The following is a 21,232-nucleotide window of genomic DNA, read 5'->3' on the forward strand; positions in this document are numbered from 1 at the left end:
GGGTGCGAGGCCTGTGTGGCACTGTCTGCATTTGGCACGCCTGTGACCGTTAGGAGGTGGAGCATCTTTTCACGCTCTGCTTGTTTGGTTGAGTTCCAGCTCTGCTGCTTGCTTTAGGAAATTTATGTCAAATCCTGCCACCATGAGTTACAGGTCTGTCACATGCCAGTACTGTGAGGAGCTGGTGTGTGTGTGCCAATTGGTTCAGGTAAACTGGTAAGTGGGCCCCGAGAGCTTCCAGCCTGGCTGGGGAGCTACAGCATAGCCGTCATGCAAGACAGCCGAGGGGGAAAGTTGCAAAGTGCCCAAAGACGTTGAGAGGAAGCTGGAACACCCTATAAAAATGCAAATAAAGTTTTATTGGAACACAGCCAGGCCCATTCACTCACATACTGTCTGTGGCTGCTTCCTGGTTTCTATGGTGGAGTTCAGTAGTTGTGACAGAGCTGTGGCCCACAGGTTGAAAATAGTTATTGTCCTGCCGGCTTTTACAGGGAGACTTTGCTGATGCCGGGCCAGATGTTATGCGTTGTGGTTTCGTGAAAGAAGAGGGAGGAAGCAAAGGTGTGCTGAGTCCTACCTGGGCCAGGCACAGTGTGGAGTGCAGTATGTGTGAGGTTCCTTTCATTTTCCTTGGAAACCTTTTCTCTTCCATCCCTTAGACTCATTCTCCTGCCCGTTTATATGTGGGGTGGAGGTAAGGAAGGGGAGGAGTGGATGCTGAGCTCCAGCCTGGGGTTGGGGTAGAGGGGACTCCCCAGCTTGCAAATGTTCAGGGCCCTTTGGTCTGGATCCAAGCCATTCTTCCAGGGAGGAGCCCCCTCTGCCTGAGGGCTGAGGATGGAGTGCTGAGCTGGGCGGGGCAGGGCTCCGTGCATTGCTGGTGGGGGTGGGGAGGAGGGGAAGAGCGTGTGGCCGGCCCTCCTCTACCTTCTGGTGCTCCAGGCCTGCCCGCTCTGGGCTGGCTGGTGGCTATGGAGGACAGTTTGCATCACCTGGTGCCAACCCCTTCTCCTTCCCTGCTTTAAAGGACCTTGAAAGCTTTGAGGCTGTGGAAAGGCCCTCACAGCTTCTTGCCCTGCACTGTCCATCAGTGCCCTCACTCGGTGCATGCAAGTCCAGCCAGAGACGCCGTGTGCCAGCATGCGGTGCTGGACGCACCTTCAGTCCTCCCACCACCTCTGTGTTTAAGTACCGACACTGCCCACTTTTTTGGGGGGTGGAAGCTAATGCTCACAAATGGAGCCAATAGCAAGTGGTGGGTCCACGTGTGAGCCCAGGCCCCAACTCTGGGTGCTGACCAGGTTCCCAAGGTAATTTTAGGGTTCGTAGAAGAACATCGATTGTTGCATATCTGTATAATTTTTACAATTCTGTTTGTGGTATATTTTTTAATGTATCATTTTCATGTTTTTATGTTTCTTTTTTTGATATATACTTTTTATTGATTCAGAGAGGAAGGGAGAGGGAGAGAGATAGAAATACCAATGATGAGAGAGAATCATGGAATGGCTGCCTCCTGCATGTCCCCTACTGGGGATTGAGGCCGAAACCCGGGCATGTGCCCTGATGAGGAATCAAATCCCGGGACCCTCCAGTCCACAGATCCACTGAGCCAAGCTGGTTAGGGCTGTGGTACATGATTTTGATGTTGTATTTGCAGGGATGATATACACTTAAAAAATTAAGTTTGGAAAGTGAGTTGATAGATAAGATAGGCCCTTTATGTTGCAGACTGTTTCTAATTTCACCGGCAGAATTGTGAGGTGGTGTGTGACTGAGTGGGGCAGCCAGTCACCCTGCACCCTGTGGCGGCATTGGGTTTGCACCTAGCATGTCCCTGGCACAGAGGGTAGCGGCGGGTGTGCAAGGGCTGCTGAACGGAAAGCCGTGCAGAGAGAGGACCTGCCCAGCATTCTTCCCCACCCCATGGTTGGGTGTGATAGAAATATTTTAATTTCAGATCGATTGAATGCTACAGAGAATAAGAGAACAAATAATCATGCTCAACACAGTTTTTCCAACCTTGCCAAATTTGCTTCTGATTTTTACTTTTTTCTCATTTGCTGCCTTCCCTCTTCCCCAGAAGCAAAACCAATTTGTGAAGGTGGTGTTGGTTTGAAATTGAGTGCACATTCGTAAATTTTTACTCTTTGCACAGTCAGCCCTAAAAATAAATAGTATTGTTTTGCATGTCTTCAAACTTTATAGAAGTTATTTTTATGTATATCACCCTGTAGCTTTTTTGCTTAATATGTTTCTGAGATTTTTCCATGTTGTTTACTGAAAGTGCCATTTGCTATTCCATTCCAAGTTAAATAATAGAGTTAACATCTCTCTTTTCTTATTGTGAATCTGTAGGTTATTGACAGTTTCCCCTGTGATGAGCATTTTTGCCCGCACAGCAAGTTCTGCGTTAGGATATGCCTGTAGAGCTGGAATGAATTTATTATATATGGTGTGAGGTAGGGATTTATTTTTCCATATGGATAACCAGTCATCCTGCACCCCTGAAAAGCTGTCTTTTTCACTGTCTTTTTTCACTGTCATAGGTCAAGTTTCCAAGAATCTGAAAATGCATTTGTGAATTCTTCCCCTCCTCCATTGATCTGTTTATCTCCATGGGGAAAAAAAATGACATGGCTTTGGTACTGTAACCTTCAGAGTCATTTAAGTGGTTTAGGAACCTGTGTTTCTCGGAGATGAGTTTTTCAGAAGGAAAAGAATATCAAACCTTATGCCACAGTGTAGTTACATATCCGCATGCACTTCTTGGTTCAGAGAACTAAGACCACGGAGCATAAGGATTTGAGCCTTAAGGGAAGAGGGAAAGGTTTAGGTGTATGAACAAGGGTCATGCAATAAAGTGAATATTAGAAAATTCAGGAGGAATGAAATAGATAGACTCTGAATATTTGAAGCAAGAAGACACTGTGAGTAGTAGTTTGGCTAGGGTTTAGTCCTTGGAGTCAGAGAGACCCAGGTTTGATCTTCAGCAAGGTACTCTGGATCATAATTTCTTCATCTATAAAATGGGGTCGCCCTGCCTGGGTAGCTCAGTTGGTTGGAGTTTGTCCCGGTACATCAAAAGGTTGGGGGTTCAATTTCCGGTCAGGGCACATACCTAGGTTGTGCATTTGATTCCCCCCTCCCCCTGGTCGGGGCATCTATGGGAGGCAACCTATTGATGTTTCTCACATCAATGTTTCTCTCTCTCTTTCTCTCTCTCTCTCTTTCTTTCTCTCTCTCTCCCTCTCTCTCCATAATCATTAAAATAAAACAAACATATCCTTGGGTGAGGATTAAAAAGAAGGTATCAACAATGGATTTTCCTGATGGATTGTTGAGAGGACTAAAGGAAAGAATGCACATAAGTGGCCTAGCAGTGTCCCAGGCATAGTTGAACACAAGTAATTAGTAGTTATTTGTTACCTTATTTCCTTGATTCTAAGACCACCTTCATCTTTCTTTCCCCACATTTTGCAATTCTGAAATTAGAACAGGCTTTCCTGTGATTTCCTGCAGTGATTTCATTTTGCTCTCAGATCACTGTATAGATCACTGTTTAGATCAGTGATCTGAGAGCAGGAAACGGAGTGTTTTATAGGCAGGAAGGTGGAGTCAGTGTGTTCTAAGGTCATCCTGGGACTCATAGTTATTGCTGGTCCTAAAGGAAGAAGGAAGGAGGGAAACACCATCTTAACTTGGGGTGGTGAGGGTAGGGGTGCTTTTAATGTCACAAGATGCTGCGGGCGGTAGAGCGGGATAGATGATGATGGAAGGAGACTTGAGCTGGGTGGTGTATTATAGAATTGTACACCTGAAACCTATGTGATTTTATTATTATTTTATTTTATTTTATTTTACTTTTAAAAATATATATTTTATTGATTTTTTACAGAGAGGAAGGGAGAGAGAGAGAGAGCTAGAAACGTCGATGAGAGAAACATCGACCAGCTGCCTCTTGCACACCCCCTACCGGGGATGTGCCGGCAACCAATGTACATGCCCTTGACCGGAATCGAACCTGGGACCTTTCAGTCCGAAGACCGACGCTCTACCACTGAGCCAAACCGGCTTTGGCTGAAACCTATATGATTTTAATAACCATTGCCAGACCAATAAATTCAATAAGAAAAGAAGATGCTGTAGACATATTTGCTGAGAAGTAACTTCCAGAAAGGAGAAGATGACAATCATGTAGAACTACCCATGTCCTCGGACCAGCAAATGACACCCCATGTAGGATGTGGCAAAAAGTGCAGTAGATTCTGGAAACATTTAGTTTCTGCTCCTGCCTCTGTCACTGACTGGCTGTGGGAGCTTGTCCAAGTGTAACCGCTCTGAGCCTCTGCTTGCTTTACCATTGGGCTCTTCCCACACACTCCATCCTGTGTTCTGAGGGTCAGGTGACTTAATACCTAGCAGACTTTACCACTGGATCAGCACCCAGTGGGCGGAAGCTGCCCTTACTGTGTCCCTAGACACACCTCTCCCCTCGCACCTCCTTGCTACAGCGCTGAGGTCTCATTCATTCTTCCCTTCAACTATCCCCCTCCTGCCCACTCTTCAAAGTCTGCCTCTAACGTTATCTCCTCCTCAAACCTTCCCTCCACCCCTCCCCATTCTGGGTGAGTGTTGCCTGCCTCTTAGAGGATTTTTCAAATTCTGCCTTGTAGTAGTGCTTTTCCTGTGCAGTTCAATGTATCCCAGCAAATTGCTAACCTTTTGAGGGCAGGAGTGTGTCTTGCTTTTGCAAACCCTGTAGTTCAACACAGTAGCATAGCAAAGAATAAGAAGTCATGGTCAAACTTTTGCTGAGTACCTACTATTCCTCAAACAGGACAGTCAGGGGTAAGCTAAACATCCTGTGCCTTCACTTCCTGGCCCCACCCATGCCCCAGGGAGACCCCGCTGCGCAGAGGAATGCCTGTGCACTTGAAGTTGACTGATATTTCCCCTTGCACACCAGCTGGAGGATGGCCAAGAGTTTGGGGTTCTCGAACAGCTGTCTTCTGGATGGTGCTCTGCTGAGGGGAGCGGGGCTCTGTGGGGCAGGCCTGGGGAGGGAGGCTGGGCGCTGTCCTGTTTGAGGCCCGAGTCAGGGAGCTGCCATGTGCTGGGAGGGGCTCTAGAGTGCAAGCAAGAGGAAGGGATGGGGAGGAACGATCTGTGGGGGAAGCACACAGGTCAGGGCTCTGCTGGAGGAGGAGGAGGTGTGGCCTGGGCCGGGGTCAGGTCAGGTCTCCGCTGGTGGAGGAGGAGGAGGTGTGGCCTGGGCCTGGGCCAGGTCTCTGCTGGTGGAGGAGGAGGTGTGTGGCCTGGGCCTGGGTCAGGGCTCTGCTGGTGGAGGAGGCTGTGGCTTGGGCCTGGGTCAGTCTCTGCTGCTGGTGAAGGGGGAGGCTCTGACCGGGCCTAAAGCCCCACCTTAGAACTGCTCTGTATGGAACAGCAGGTGCCTCCTGCTGGGCATGATCTAAGGGGGCTGCAGTGTGGTCAGTATTCGCTGAGCCTTGGGCCCCTGTCCGCCTAGGTAATGAGCACTTGGCACTGGGCCTCATGCCAGCATTGCACTCCTCCTGGGCACAGGAGGACACTGGGAACCGGGTGCCGTGCCCTCCTCCTGGCACAGTAGGACAAGAGTTTGGGGTTCAAGGGCTTCCCTCTGGCATGATGCCCTGTGCAAGCTGTAGCATGTTCCTCTAGTGCAGGTGTCGGCAACCTGTGGCTCCGGAGCCGCATGCGGCTCTTTGTGTTAAGTGAAAAAATCCTTTTTCTGCACGATCCAGTATATAGCATTAAGGTAAAAAACAATATATGCAGTGTTATATTTGTTTTAAATGTCGCAATGGTTTTGCGGCTCCCAGGTTTTTTTTTTCCTTCGAAAACAGGTCCAAGTGGCTCTTTATGTCTTAAAGGTTGTCGACCCCTGCGTGTCTGCCGGGCCCGTAAGACAGGCTGGGAAAGCTGGTGGAAGGGCCCACTTCCCAAGAAGAAGGTTTGCCGATGGCTGTTTCTGAGCTGCGGGAGCTGGGGGCAGTGTCCACCGCCAGCTCTGTGTCTGAGGCGTCGCACCGGGTTCAGCACGTAGTTGTAGTCAGCAAATGTTTGGAACGAGTGACTTAATTTTGTATTTTTGTCCATTCTGTTCATTGTCTGTGTGTGAGTGGGTATGTTAGTTTCCTGTGGCCCCTGCAAGCATGTTAGCTCAGAGCGATGGAGGGTGAGTCTCCGGCAGGTCTGGAGGCTGGACGCTGGGAATCGGCCGGGCCCAGCTCCCTGGGGCCTCAGGGGCCGGTCTGTTCTCTGCCTCCTGTCCTGTGGGGCTCCGGGAGGCGTGGCTCCTCCTCCCTCCCTCTCTGTGTGTTACAAGGACACCTGTCCCTGTGCTCAGGACACAGGACACAGGGCACAACCAGGCCTGAATGGACACAGGCACCATTCAGTCCACTATCAGGGGTCTTAGTGTCTTTTTAATCAGTTCTCGTTTAGCTATTTTAAAGACTGTTAGCCGCTGGGATTGTGTGTCCTAGCTTTTGTTTGCTATATATATATATATATATATATATATATATATATATATATATATATATATATATGTATATATATATATATATATATATATATATATATATATATATATATATATTTACTACAGCTAGATTTCACTCCCCTCCTGATTTTAGGTTCAGAGAGTCCCCCACTGACTGTCTGATAAGTAGTCATTCTCGTCACAATAAAACCTTAGGAAATTAATATTTAAATCCTGTGGTAACTTGTTTTGATATCTGCTGTGAGGTGAGGGTCTGCACTTTGGAAAAAATAGCCAGTCTTAACAGACCTACACACACACACAGAGAGAGAGAAGAGAGAGGAAACCTGCAAACCCGGGCAGCCTGAGCCAGGGCTGGGCTTCGTTAACTTGGTGGCACAGCCGCTTCTTGGTGCCGCCACAGGCACACTGCGGGGTACCAGGGCCTTTCTGTTCTATTTTGGCAATTCCTTGTAGATGATCATTATTTAAAAAAACCTTTTTTTAAAACAGTGAATCAGATTTACCAATACCAACTATTAAATAATATATTCTGTTATTTGCAAAGCTTTATTAAGCTGTGGTAGATGCGAGGGTGTGTAGCGTTGTGGTTAAACTTACTTAACGTGGGCAAAGTGACCTCATTTGGTGTGTGGCCGTTCCACCTGAGAACGCTGGAGCTTTGTTCAGGCTGCACTCGATCTGCTAACAACGTGTGTGCGGTGGGTCATAGACACTTGCACGTTTTCGCTGTTACTGTGGATGAACCTTCCTTTTTCACTCTCAGCAGCTTGTGCTGGCTCGGTGGCACCGAGCAGAATGCCCGCGCCCTTTCCCATCCGTGAGATTCTTTAACTCGGAGAAGCTCTCACTGCACCTGGACAATGATTAACAGGCGTTCTCGTTGGTGTTTCACCTGCTCTCCTGAGGGGCTGGCGGCTGTTTACTCCCACGTGGATTTCCACAGCTGCTCTCTGTCCAGTGTGTGTGGGGGGCATTCTTTATAAAGAAATACACAGTTACGTCCCATCGCTGCAATGCTCACTGCATCGGGTTGGATTCTGTTTCTGTGAGAATTGTAGAGGTGCTGCCTCTCCAGGGCCATGTGGTGTGTTACCCGGGGTGCCCTTGGCCCAGCCAGGTGGCAGACAGACGGGCTGTCCGTCCAGGGGCACCGGAGCTGGCGCTGGGCTTTCCCGGCCACCAGCCGGGGTGGCGCTGAGGCGGTCTGGAGGCCACTAGCTGTGAGCCCACATTGAGAACACTCAGAAATGGGAAGTGTTCTCTGTACCTTCCTCCAGGTCAGTCTTACGAAATCCGGCTGCTGGAGAATCGGAAGCTGGGAGACTTCCAGGATCTGAACACAAAGTACGTCAAGGTAAGTCTGTGAGGTGCTCTCCCTCCCTGAGGGCGGGTGGGGTCTCAGCGCTGGGTGTGCTGTGGTGGTCAGCAGTGGTATGGGGTTCGGGAAAAGCCCCAGAGGGAGAGTGGCTCTTGTCTCCCCCCCCCCGACCCCCACCCCGGCGCTCTCCCAGGGACTAGGACAGGCCTCAGCCGAGAGCCGGAGTGGCGCGGGCTGTGGACAGGCTCTGGGCTCCGGGTTGGCCACTCACTGAGCTTTTCTGAGCTTCTGTGTGCTCATGTGCACAGAAGGACTGACAAGTAGCTGTGTGTGTAAAGCACTCCGTAGTCACGGACACAGGGCAGGCAGCAGACTTCTCGCTGCCGTTCGTGTTGCTGGGGTTCTGTGGGGGGAGTTGGGGCGCCCCGGGCGGAAGGCTCCAGGAGGAGCAGCCTGGAGGGTGGGGTTCCCTGGCTCAGAAGGCGGCAGGTGGGCTCCTCGGGGTCCCTCTTGGCGCCCACACTCAGCTCCTCCCCCCTGCTTCCCCGCCAGAGCATCATCCGTGTGGTTTTCCATGACCGCCGGCTGCAGTACACGGAGCACCAGCAGCTGGAGGGCTGGCGGTGGAGCCGGCCCGGGGACCGGATCCTGGACCTCGGTGAGCACGTTGGGGTTCTTCCTGGATGCCACCTGGGCGGGCGGGGCCTCTTAGGGCACTGTCCTGTGTGACACCCTGTGGGAGCTGGCAGAGCCACCAGGCCTGCTGCCAGGGAACCCCAGGGCAGCTTTGAGGAGGATCCCGCACTAAAGGGTTTTGGTGAGTGATACAGGGCAGGCTGGCGTCACAGGTGGCCGTGGAGATGGAATATTGGGGGTCAGGCAGTGGTCCGTATCCTTCATCCACAGCCTTTGGGCCAGATGGGTTTTGGAATTCAGATGCTGGGAATTATCGGAAATGCCTCCAGCAGGCAGTCGAGCACAGTCCTTTCAGCAGCAAAATAACACGACTGTTCACACAAATTGGCATTAAGACTAACAGCTTCATGGCAATCCAAGCCAGGCTTTCTGCCAGAGGAGCTTTGCACGGCCTGACTGTTTGGCATCTCCGTGTGGTCAGAGCCTTCAGCGTCGGGCGAGGCTGACAGTTGCACTTTGTGTGTGCGCAGATGTCCCACTGTCTGTTGGTATCTTGGACCCCAGGGCCAGCCCGACCCAGCTGAACACAGTCGAGTTTTTGTGGGACCCTTCGAAGAGAGCCTCCGCGTTCATTCAGGTACGCGGGGGGGAGGGGGAGGTGCCCGCTGGGGGGTACATGAGGGGGGCTGCCCACTGGGGGGGTCCATGTTGAGTTTCTTACACCAGCCCCTGCAGGCCTGCTGGGCCCTGCCCTCTGCTGGGGCTGGGGCTGCAGGGGAGCACTGTAGAGTGCCCATAACCAGAGCTTGTTGGCCTCGGGGCTGGGAAAAGGATGGGAAAGTTTTAGAATCCTGTGTGCGGTTTGCTTATGAATATGTAAGCTTTTTATAAAATACAGTCTTTCCTAGCATCAATATTTTGAGGTAAAAAACAGTCCTTGAATAGTTTCTGTTATCAAGTTAATTTCTTAACGGTCAAGCCCTGTGCGTGGGTCCAGCCTCATGGTCAGCACAGCAGCAGGCGGAGCTGGCTGAGGGCGTGGCCGCATGCGTGCTGAGTGGCCCATGTGGCTCTCCCTCCCGGCCGGGCCCTTTGTGAGCCTGTTTTCATCAGAGAATGAATATAAAGCCATCACCACAGTGCCCAGTTCCTAACAATGGCTCAGTAGAAGTTAATGATCCTTTTCCCATAATTATCATATTCTTATATTTTAAAGTTATTACCTTATTATTGTTTTTATCATAATATGCATTGTGCTAATTGAAACAAACAGCATTATAACAATAAATACATACCAGGTGCCCTCTGTGTAGTAAGTCCTTGCAGAAGTACAGAGAAGGTTCTGGCCTTCTGGTCACCTTTGGGCCTGGCCCACATAACCTGGATGCCAGGCCATATAGGCTAAGCTGTGGCCCCCCTCCCCCTCTGCTGCCTGTAACATTTGCCAAGGAAGGTGAGGGGTTAGAGTGAGGGGAGAGGGGGTTTCTGGGGTTGGCAGGCCTGGAGCAGTGGCCAGGACTTAGCTGGTCAGGGGACAAAGGTGGGAGGGCGTATCCTGTGGACAGGGCGGTGGAGAGACCACCTGCCGGTGGCATGGACAGGCTGGGGCGAGGGGAGGCTGAGAGTTCACCCGGCCAGGCAGGGTGGGCCCTCCCCAGCAGCCCCGCGTTTCCCTCCCAGGTGCACTGCATCAGCACGGAGTTCACCCCGAGGAAGCACGGGGGCGAGAAGGGGGTGCCGTTCCGGGTGCAGATCGACACCTTCAAGCAGAACGAGAATGGGGAGTACGCCGAGCACCTGCACTCCGCCAGCTGCCAGGTCAAGGTGTTCAAGGTGGGACGGCCTCGCCCCGCCCTCCGGGTCCGTGCCCGCGGGCACGCCTGCTTCCTCCGACGCCGACAGCGACGCCTGCTGTTCTCGCAGTGTCACGGGAGGCCCCGCAGGGAGCCTCCACTGGCTCCTGCCTCTGCCCGCGCGCCCTGGGACGGGGTCCGCGCCGGGCCCGCCTCTCAGCTTCCAGCATCGCATGTGTCCGCGCTCATCGCCACTTCACGGGAATGAGTGCATTTGCACATTTAAAAATGTGTTTTCCTTCCGAGGAAACACTTGGACTTGCCCTCAAGTGTTGAGGGCAAGACTTGCCTCTCTCTGTAGCACCTCCCGCAGAGCCCGTGCACGGTGGGCGCGTGGCAGTGACCTGGAGAGCGTCTGCGCCCATCTCAGCGCCGGTCCCAGCGCCGGGGGGGGGAGCAGGGCAGGGCTGGCGGGCCTGCTCGCGGGCGGCCACGCTGGGCCTGCTGCCTGCGGCTGTGGGCAGTGCTGCCGCCGGGGAGGGAGGCAGAGGGCAGGAGTGGGGTGTGTTTCCCGCCAGAGCGGCAGCAGCCTTTGCACACTGCTTAGAGTCCTGAAGCCTCCAAACCGCCTCCGAAGGAAGCTGAGCTTCTCCACCTGTTTGTCTTTCCTTGCTGTAACCAATTACCTCATACTTAGTGGTTCGAAGGTCACAATGTATTGTCCTCCCGAGCTGCAGCTCCGAGTCTGACCTGGGCCTGCCTCCCTGGCCTGGGCTGGGCTGGGCTGTCAGCAGGCGCGCGCCTCCCAGGCGCTGGGGGAATCCACGTGGCCTTTTGCAGCCTCTCGGGCCTCTGCATTCCTGGGCTCGGGGCCCCTCCCTCCGTCTTCAGAGCCAGTGGGAGGGGCCTCTCTGACTTGCCCCCCTCCCAGGGCCCTGTGGTCACACTGGGGGATGCAGGATCATCTGTTTTAGCCTCACATGGTGACTAGTCTTGATTCCATGCAAGCTTGCCCCTTCGACATCCTCACAGGCCCTGGGCGTGGGGCTGGCTCTTTGCCCTCCGTGGTACAGTGGGTGCTATTGCTCTGGTCTTACTGTGTGCTCCAGGATCTCGGGGTGTGGGCCACCATGGACGTCTCCACAGGCGCCGCTGGTGGCCTTTCCCTGTGCCCCAGCCACACTCCTCCCAGACACCACGTCCCGCAGAGCGGGCCCCTCCTCGGGCAGGGTGTCCAGTGAAGCTGCTGCTCGCACTGTGTGCCTGGCTCGGACCGTGCTGGGCAGTAAGAGAAGAACGGGGGGGGGGGGGGAGGTGTGTGCACCATGGAGCCCCCGGTCCTGCCATGGCCCCCACCAGCTCCCCTTTCTGCACCTGGAGGCGGAAGCTCAGCAGTGAGGGCCCTCCCTCCCACCAGGCCCCTTGACTGCACACCAGGTGTTTGGGGAACTGGGCCAGCCCTGCTGCTGCCGTGTCTGAGCGACCCGAGAAAGGCTTGGCACCTCCTGCCCGCGGGGACACAGCACCCATGTCCAAGCCTCTCACAGAGGCGGTTCTAACAGGTGTTTGCATGTGCCAGGCAGAGTCCAGCCAACCTGTCCGTTGCCCTCCCACCCTGGTCGCCCCAGTCCCGGGAAGCAGGGCTTCTGGAGGCCTGCCCTGGGGCTCTGTGCGGGCATCAAGGCCTTCGCAAGGGAAGACGGGGCCCCTCCGACCAGCAGCGCCCTGTGGTGTCACCGGGCTGAGTGTGTCCCACACGCAGGCACAGCCTGGCTCTGTGTCTCCCGGGCATCTTCCCAGGAGCAGGGCCTGGAGGCGGAGCAGGTGATGGGGGTTTGGCGGCAACACGCCTGCTCTCCCACTGAGCCCTGGACCTGTCCTTCTGCTCCCACATGACCCCCTGCAAACCCGCCTCTGTCCAGCGTAGGCATTGCTCTGAGCACTCTTTCCTAAAATCCCAAAGCTTTGCCTGAGGAGGGAGCCCGGACGATGAAAATCCTTGATGACGCCATTGAACTGGAGAGTGAATTTTGCTCACTGATTGCCCACTGTGTGTGGCCTGCTGTGTGCACGGTGCTGCTCAGTCCCGGGGCTGCACTCACCAACCCCACTGTGGACCCTGGGACGTGAGAGCCCTCTGGTTCCCTCAGCGGCCTGCTGGGGCCGCTAGCCGGTGCATCCCTGGCTCTCACACCTGAATTGTGACCTGGTCAGCACTTGGTTCCTCTCCTTTACGTGAGGGGAATGATCGTACCTGTGAGGTCGGGACACCTCAAATCCCTCAAGCTCATAGGACTCAGACAGGCTGTCAGGCAGAGACCGCATGTGGCAGGAGTCCTGGTGTTGGGGGCCCGGAGGCCTTCATGACGTGTCTGGGAGCTCACAGCCTGTAAGCATGGGCCAAACCCCGACTGGCAACCCCCAGCTCTCTTCCTCCCCCCCACGGCTAAACCAGGGAGTGCATTGGCATTGCCATGGCTCTCGGGGTACCTTTCCGTAAGCAGTGGCCGCTGGTGAAGATCTTTCCCGGCATTGCCCCCTCTCCGCCCCAGCAGCCCCGCGCAGGGCCTGGCAGCTGAGTTCCCTGTGGGGGAAGGGCTCCAGGCAGGGGCACTTGTGCTTGGTGTCTGGGAAGTGAGCGATGCCGTCCGGTCCGTCCACAGATCCTGCCTGGGCACTTGCAGGCTTCGTGGCCGCCGCCCAGCCCTGGGTCCTCCACCCGTCACCATCCCTGCCGGCTTTGGGCTGATCGGACCCTGTGCTCTGCCTTTGTAGCCGAAGGGTGCGGACCGGAAACAAAAGACGGACCGGGAGAAGATGGAGAAGAGGACCGCCCAGGAGAAGGAGAAGTACCAGCCGTCCTATGAGACCACCATCCTCACCGAGGTGGGCGGCAGGCTGCTGCCAGGAGGGCTGGCGCTGCGGGCTGGTCTGTGGGGAGGGAGGTTCACTGCTTTGAGAGCCCCGGTGGTGGTGGTGGTGTGCGCTGGTTTGGAGCTGTGCTCCTCTGACAGGCCCCTTGGCAGGAAGGCGTGGTAGAAACAGTTGTCTGTATTCAAGCCTTGGTGTGGGAGGAGCGGCCTGGCCCGGCTCCCGTGGCCACAGGGTGAACGCAGTGGGTGTTGGAGGGCCGTGGATCCGTCCGTTTACTTCAGTGGATGCCGGCTCGGTGCATCCCGAGGTGCCGGGCCCGCCCCCGGCAGGTCTGGCTCCTCCTGGGCCTGCCGCAATCACCGCTGCCTGTGCTCTCCCCGCAGTGCTCTCCGTGGCCCGACGTGGCCTACCAGGTGAACAGCGCCCCGTCCCCAAGCTACAACGGCTCTCCAAACAGCTTCGGCCTCGGCGAAGGGTACGTGTAACTCCCCCGGCTCCCCTCGGCCCTGGCGGGATGACGGGCGTGGTCCTTTCCTGCCGTCCTCTTCACGTCGCCTGTCCTGTGGCCCGGCCTCCGGGTGGGTGTCGGGTGGCTGGCGGGTGTTGCGTTCACCACGTGGTTAGCACTTGCCCAGCTCTTGGTGCTCGGACAGCTTCTCTGAATGCTGTCTGGTGGACGGCAGCCCAGCACCCCCCTGAGTCTGAGTCTGAGGAATGAGGGCCCCTCCTCCAGTGCAGGCCGGGGCAGGCTGCTGGGCGCTGGCGCAGTGTCGGGAGGTGGCCCGGGGCTGCGAGGGCCTCCTGGGTCTGCAGCCTGTGCACATTCACTGGTGCTGGCAGCTCGGGGGCCTCTTCCTGGTTTTGGGGCTTATCCCTCAGTAGAGGCCTCCCTGCTGGTCATCCAGCCCTGCTGACTCCCAGCCCGTCCCAGGCCATGCGGCACCAGGCCCACAACTGCCTGTGGTGCCTCTGCGTGTCCTGCTTGTGGAGGTGGGAAGGGGGCTGGGAAAACGCTGGCGGGTTTATCTGTGAGTGTGCAGGCTCCTTGAAGTCTGTGTTGGCAGACAGAGAGCTTGGCTGCCGGGAACACAGCCATGCACTGATTGGCTGGTGGGGAGCCCTCCTGAGAGGCGGTGATGGAAGGCGGAAGGCGGAAGGCGTGTGTATTCAGGCGGCCTAGCTCAGATCTACTCCATCCGGGGCACGTCCTCTGCCCGCCTCAGTCTCTGCCGTGGAGGAGGAAGAGCTGCCCGCAGGCCAGTGGAATGTATGCCCAGTGCCTGGCGCTCCTTGGCCCCGAGGGGCGCTGTGCAGGGACAGCTCAGGACCACCTGCGGGGCGCTTTGTCCTTGTGGGGAAAGACGTGATGTGAAAGTGTCCGCTGTGGCATCTTGTGTGTCGTTGGGTGACATGAAGTGAATTCGGTGTGCCGTCACCGCTGTCCGGGGGAAGGGTCATTGAAACACATCTTTCTCTCAGTGTGTGCCCCAGGTGCTCAGGTCTGTGCGCTTGAGTGAGCCCCCGAGGAAGGCCAGGGGTCAGGCCTCCCCAGGGAAAAGCCACGAGAATGTGCTCTTCGTGGACAATGCCCAACTGGGGTGCGTGTCCACTGCCCATGGTCCCCGAGCCTTCCTCTGCCCTCTCCCATCGCCACAGAACACAGTGTGCCACCCCTCGTCTGGTGCTCTGCCTGGCACCGAGCCACCGGACGCTGCCTGGGCCTCACCCCGCTCCGTCTGGGCTCGGGGCAGGGAACTCCGAGCGGGAGGGAATTCTGACCAGACGAGCCCAGAGCCGGGCGGAGTGGCCTGGGCAGAGCGGCCATTGCTGGCCGGGAGAGTGTGGCTCCTCTGCCCGCACCAAAGAGTTGATTAAGGATTTGGAGGAGTTGGACAGGCCCCTGCCCTCATTCCTCTGACTCGTGATTCTCAAGCCTCTGTGGCCTGGCCAGTGTGGCTCAGTGATTGAGCCTCAACCCCAGGAGGTCACCTGTTCAATTCCTGGCTAGGGCACATGCCCGGTTGTGGGCTTAGTCTCCAGCAGGGGGCGTGCAGGAGGCAGCTGATCAATGTTTCTCTCTCATCACTGATGTTTCTCTCTCGCTCCCTCTCCTTCCCTCTTTCTCTAAAATCAATAAAACAAAAAAATATAAAAAATAAATAAAAACAGCCTCTGAGCTGAGGGGGGAGGAGCAGCAGGCAGGGGAGAACCCCAGGCCTTGTGCTCACACCTGTCGCTTCCTTTGCAGCAACAGCTCACCGACCCACTCCCACCCGCTGGAGACCCTGCCCGTGGGCAGTGACGTAAGTGTGTGCGGCCCTGCCCGGCCTGTCCCCGCAGCCCCGTGGCGTCCTGGCCCCGCAGCCTGGCTCTGGGCTGCCATGTCAGCTCCCCTCCCCTCCCCCGCAGCACCTGCTCCCGTCCGCCTCCATCCAGGACGCCCAGCAGTGGCTGCACCGCCACAGGTTCTCGCAGTTCTGCCGCCTCTTCGCCAGCTTCTCAGGTGAGCGGCTCTGGACACATGGGGACCTTGAAACAGGGACCTTGGACAGGCGTAGCAAGGGCAGTTACCGTCCCGGACGTGCCCTCAGGGCGGGGGCTGTGGTTTGTCTGGTGGGGGCCACGCACTCACACGTGCTGACCTGGGCCAAGTGCCCCGCGTCGTCGGGGTCCTGCCCTGGACGCTCCTGGCGAGTGCGGCTCTGAGGGCAGGTAACCTGGCACCTCACAGCATCCCCACACCGGCCGGCGGCTCCTGTCCGCCTGGGTTGGCCCTGAGCCACGCAGGCCAGTGCACATGCGACAAGCCTCCCGGCAGCTCTCCCACCGAATGCTGCTCGTCACTGTGCCCAGGCCACGCCTGGAAGGTGGGCGAAGCCCCAGTGAGAAGGGAAAGCTGTTCTAGCTCCTTAAAGGGTGTTGGAAGCCTCACTGATGATTCATCAGGCGGAAGCCGCAGCTAGGAGCTATGGGTGCGAGGGTAAACGAGCATGAGCCTCTACCAAGCAGAGTGAGTCCAGAGGGACGGGGACTGGAGCAGGGTCAGTCCAGAGGGACAGGGACAGGGTCCAGAGGGACAGGGTCAGGAGCAGAGTCAGTCCAGAGGGACAGAGACAGGGTCAGGATGGGGAGGGGGTGTGTGAGGAAGACCTGACAGGGACCCTGTCCACAGCGAGTCAGTGCGGATACGTAAACCAGGCATTTCAGAGTGGTGTGACCATCTGGGATGGAAGGCTCGGAGGAGGGACCTGGCCTGGCCTGGTCTGCATGGGGTCCAGGGAGGGCTGCTGTGGTCTTGAGTAGGGTGGTCAGCATAGGCCTTGCTGAGAAGGTGTCTTGAGTAAAGGCTGAAATGTGGCAATAGGGCGAGCCACGTGGGTCCTGGGGAGGGGGTGGGCGACCTTTCCAGGCAGAGGAAAGTGCCAAGGCTGCCAGGAGACACTGCCGGGTGTGGCCCTGCAGCGGGAACAGGGAGTGAGGCTGAGTGGACGGGGGAGAGGGGAGAGGTGCTGAGGGCCCTGTTGGGACACTGGAAGGATTTCAGGTTTCTTCAAAAATATATGTTTTTAGAGAGTGAATAAGGGAGGGAGAGAGAGAGAAAAAAAACATCAATTGGACTGACCCAACCAGGTCAGTCCAGAGGGACAGGGTCAGGAGCAGGGTCAGTCCGAGGCACAGGAACAGTGGAAAGGGAGCTATTGTGCCTACAGAATTGTACCCAAAACATCATATTAACTGTAAGAAGTCAGGTCGGCAGTTCCCGAGGCTGGGGTAGTGCTGGCGAGAGAGCTGTGGGGTACTGGGCGCGCTCTGCCCAGTGTGTGTGCTGGCCGCATGGTGCATGCGGAATGGCTGCAGCCATGAGCACGTATTCTGCCTGCAGACGAGTGTACGTGGAATCCCATGTCCCATCCCCTTAGAGGTACACATGCATTATATGCCGAGAATACAGAGGACTGAGGGGGAAGGAGGGCTCGCAGGCACAGCTTCTGTAAACACCTGTCCTACATGACATACGATGTCATGTAGCTTCTGACATCTTTGGGGCTGTGACCTGATGCTGTTTGGCTCTTTGCTGCTTCTCTCTCATGGAACGTCTGGTGCCGTGAGGATGCGGCTGGCTCCCTGTCCCCTGTCCCCTGCCCTCTGCCCCGGGGCAGGGTCTGCGGGGTTTGCAGACAGAGCCTTTCTGTGTCCGTAACGGGCAGCCCCCCTTGCCTGCCTAGGCGCTGACTTGCTGAAGATGTCTCGAGATGACCTGGTGCAGATCTGTGGCCCCGCAGATGGGATCCGGCTCTTCAACGCCATCAAAGGCAGGTGGGTGTCATGTCCAGCTGGAGGCAGGCGGGCAGGGTGCCGACAGGGCCTTGGGGCAAGTGTAGGAGGAGATGTGATGCGGTGGAGGGTGAGGGGCATGGGCTGCCCATGCAGGGAGCAGGAGTGAAGGCTGACCTGGCCGCAGGGCCCCTCGTCCTGGTCTCCCGGGAGGCGTGGCCTTTGGCCTAAGTCCTCAGGTGCCTGCGAGATGGGGGTTTAGGCTGCCTCCTCCTGGAGGGGCCTTGGGCTGGCAGGCTGCCTCCTCCTGGGGGGACCATGGCTGGGCAGGCTGCCTCCTCCTGGGGGGACCGTGGCTGGGCAGGCTGCTCAGCCTGGGAGTGGTTTCCGGGAGGATGAGCAGGGCTGTGTCCGGGAGGACTGCCTGCCATGACAGCAGCGTTCTGGCACATGGTTCGGGGCAGCAGCCCTGGCTGTGCGTGGAGCGCTTGATCTGAGGCAGCGCGGTGGACAGACGGAGTTTTAAGCTGTAACTAAGGAATTTAAATGCCAGGTAGTAGAGTGAGAGCCTGGGTTTGAACCCAGGTCTGCCCCTAGGGAGCTTAGCAACTGGGTGAAGGCCCTTTCCCCCTGTGAGCCTGTTTCCTCGTCAGTAGGATGGGGATGGCGGTCCTTGCTCCCTGGTAGGCGGTGTGAGCATGGAACACGATATGTTGTAACGTTCTAGAATGGTCCTGGTGCAGTCAGCCGAGGACGTGTTTGCTCGTGTGACCCTGCGAAATGCCTCCTCCTGGAGGCTCATGTTCTGGGCAGAGCCCCTCCGCAGGTCGGCCTGGCTGGGATTCGGCCCCACCCCCACCACGGAAGGCACCCCACAAGCTTCCTCCTTTTTCCCCGAGTCCTTCCCGCAGCTGTGTCATCCTCTGTTCTGGAACAATCTGCAACAACAGAGCTTGGTCTTCCACACCTGCTATTCATTTCCTTTCTTCCTGCCAGGAACGTGAGGCCGAAGATGACCATCTATGTCTGCCAGGAGGTGGAGCAGAGCCGGGCACCCCTGCAGCAGAAGCGGGACGGAGGCGGGGACAGCGGGCTGTGTGGTGAGTTGTGAGTCCGTGACACCCCCCCCCCCCCAGGCCGGTTCCAGGGGACGGAGGTGGGGACACGGTCTGTGTGTGAGCTGTGAGCCCCCCTCAGGGCCGGTGCCAGGGTGGCAACAGAACGGAAGAAACACCAGGGCTCTCACTGGGAATGTGTCCTGACCCCCTCACTTCGGTGTCTGCAGGATAAGTTTTGCTGAACCCCATCCTGGGATTGAAGTGTTTAAGGTGGACAGCATCCCCAGATCCCCCTGGCCCGGCTACTTACTTCACATCCCAGGACACGGACCCAGCGAGTGGGTGTGTTCCCCAAGGCCAGAGGTCCTCGTGGTAGGACTGGGAGCTGGGCCTTCTGGCTCCTGGATGGGTGGCACGTGGCTCGGTGGCTGTGGTCCCAGGAGCATGTCATCCTGTGACCCCGGCCGGAGGGCGTGGTTGCTGCCTGAGGGCTCAGGAGCGGGCTGAGGGGCACAGGACTGCTTGGGTGGGAGTTTGAGGCAGTGTGAGAGAGGACACAGCTTTGAGGTCAGCTCTCCTTGAGTACCAGTTCTGGCCATGCCGTGTCCTTGGGCAGGTACCCTGTGCGTCAGCTTCCACGTGTGTAAAAGGAACAGCGTCATGGCCCTGTGGCATGTGAGGTCCAGGGAGTTGAGCACAGAGTTCCCTGATGGCAGCTGAATGCAAGCCGCCCTGGAGAAGGTGCCTTGTCTGCAGGAGCCCTGCTTGCTCTGCAGCCCCGGCGGGGACAGTGCTGCAGGCCCGGCAGAGAGAGCGCTGCAGGCCCCGCGGGGGAGGGGGGAGCGCGTGCCTCTGCTGCAGGCCCTGACAGAAGGGCTGCCCACGTGGTTGCTTACCCGCTTCTCAGGAGGAGCGGTTGCTAATGTTTGAATGTGGGGACAGAGGCACAGGGGACTGGCCCAAGGTGACAGCATTGTAAGTGGCAGAGCCAGATCAAACACTTGGACCCGGGCGCTGGCTTCTGAGCCCTCAGTGAGGCCTCCATACTCTGGTGAAGGCCCCGGTGCCCCCTGCTCTCGGCCTGGTCGACCTGCAAAGCACAGAGCCAGTGCCACGTGCCACGCAGGGGAGAGGGTGGCCAGGTTGGCACACGGGAGGGGGTGGCCAGGGCCGCACACAGGAGGGTTTGACCTGGTCCGCACAGGGTGTTCCACACACGGTGCATGATTTAACTGGGGTGGCCTTGCACTGCAGGTGCTGGCAGGACCCCAAGGCCCCTGGAGGAGTGGGGACTGTTCCATTGTGCAGGGACCACATTGCCCGATGAAACCTCATAGCGGGGCAGCCTGTTTGAGTTGTAGAAGGTGAATCTGTCATGTGGCTGGAACCTTGTGGCCTCTGCACCCACTTCAAAAGTCCCACTGTGTGTATGTACATGTGCATACATTTATACATATGTAAGTGTGTATGCACATGCATGCACATATACGCATGTGTACTTTCACATGCATGTTGTATGTGCATGTACACACGTGTGTGCCTGTGCATGTTTTTAAAGTTGGGCCTCTGATCAGATGTGTTGGATCTGAGGGTTCCTTAGTCGAGGGAAGAGTTGGGAGCTGCTGGTTGAATCCGGCTGTTGTAGTTTGAGGAACTCGAGGCCTGAAGCATTAACTCACCAGGTCTCCATGGGGCCTGGCTGGCTTGGGTTTGGTGCTGCCCCAGCCTCAGGCCACTGACTTTCTGACTGGCTGGTGGCGCTCCAAGTGCCCCTTCTCCCGCTGGGGCCACAGTGCCCACACGCACTGCTACTGACTGTGGAGAATGGTGAGGACGAGACCCTCTCTGCTGCCCGGTAGCAGTTGTCTAAATCTCTCGGCCACCTGACAGCATCAGTGACCCCTTAGCACAAAGGAAGGAAGGGCCCAGGGCCCCCTCCCGGTCCCGCAGTGAGCACCCTGGGAGCTGGTTTAGCTGCAGATGCTGCAGCCCTCTTTCCTCCAGCCTCCACCCCATGGATGTCAGCGGGCCTGGGGTGGATCCAGGACTTCCGCCCTTACATGAGTCCCCCAAGAGACTGAAAGAACCGCAGCTGGCACACAGGAGAGGGGCCAGGGGCGTGCCCACTGCAGCCCAGCCCCATTGACCCCATGAGCACCCCCAGGAGCAAGTGACTGCTTTCCCGGGTGGGGCAGGGCGGGGCAGGGTGGGGTAGACGAGCTTGGTAAAAAGCAGGCGCTTGCTCTAAGGAAGCACCTGTTCCTGCCTCCTCAGTGTACCACGCCATCTTCTTGGAAGAGCTGACCACCTTGGAGTTGATTGAGAAGATCGCCAACCTGTACAGCATCTCCCCACAGCACATCCACCGAGTCTACCGGCAGGGGCCCACGGGCATCCACGTGGTGGTCAGCAACGAGGTGAGCTTGCTGCCTGCCCTGCCTGGTGAGCTGGAGGAGCAGCGGACCCTGCATCCTGTGCGGTCTGGGGGTGACTTTAGCCCAAAGACTGCCAATGGGTTTCACCGGCATGCCACGGGCTGTGGTGGCCGCCGGGATGCTGGGAGGGAGAGAGCTCTGAAGCCATGACTGGGTCTGAAAAGCTTTCGAGTATCCACTCCATTACCTCACCCTTGGCCAGGTCTGCAGGAACTAGAGCACAGACGGCACCCCTGCCTTCAGGGTCCTTGCAGGGAAGGCGGGAGGCGTTGGGAGAAGGGTGCTCA

General features: G+C 56.9%; 1 protein-coding gene across 1 annotated transcript in view; it reads left to right on the top strand.

Annotated features, from left to right (window-relative positions):
* TFCP2L1 (transcription factor CP2 like 1) overlaps positions 1-21,232 on the top strand; it is a gene marked incomplete at its 5' end in the record, with an annotated part of 62,743 nt that overhangs the window by 25,383 nt on the left and 16,128 nt on the right. The window contains 11 exons of the mRNA XM_084892248.1: positions 7,834-7,910; positions 8,427-8,532; positions 9,041-9,147; positions 10,191-10,343; positions 13,079-13,189; positions 13,561-13,652; positions 15,426-15,480; positions 15,587-15,680; positions 17,404-17,494; positions 18,449-18,552; positions 20,785-20,927. Of these exons, the coding sequence (XP_084748374.1) occupies positions 7,834-7,910; positions 8,427-8,532; positions 9,041-9,147; positions 10,191-10,343; positions 13,079-13,189; positions 13,561-13,652; positions 15,426-15,480; positions 15,587-15,680; positions 17,404-17,494; positions 18,449-18,552; positions 20,785-20,927 (1,133 nt within the window). The remainder of the gene's footprint in view (positions 1-7,833; positions 7,911-8,426; positions 8,533-9,040; positions 9,148-10,190; positions 10,344-13,078; positions 13,190-13,560; positions 13,653-15,425; positions 15,481-15,586; positions 15,681-17,403; positions 17,495-18,448; positions 18,553-20,784; positions 20,928-21,232) is intronic.

The sequence above is a fragment of the Pipistrellus hanaki genome (assembly GCF_964339955.1).
Source record: "Pipistrellus hanaki genome assembly, chromosome: 8".
Taxonomy (NCBI): domain Eukaryota; kingdom Metazoa; phylum Chordata; class Mammalia; order Chiroptera; family Vespertilionidae; genus Pipistrellus; species Pipistrellus hanaki.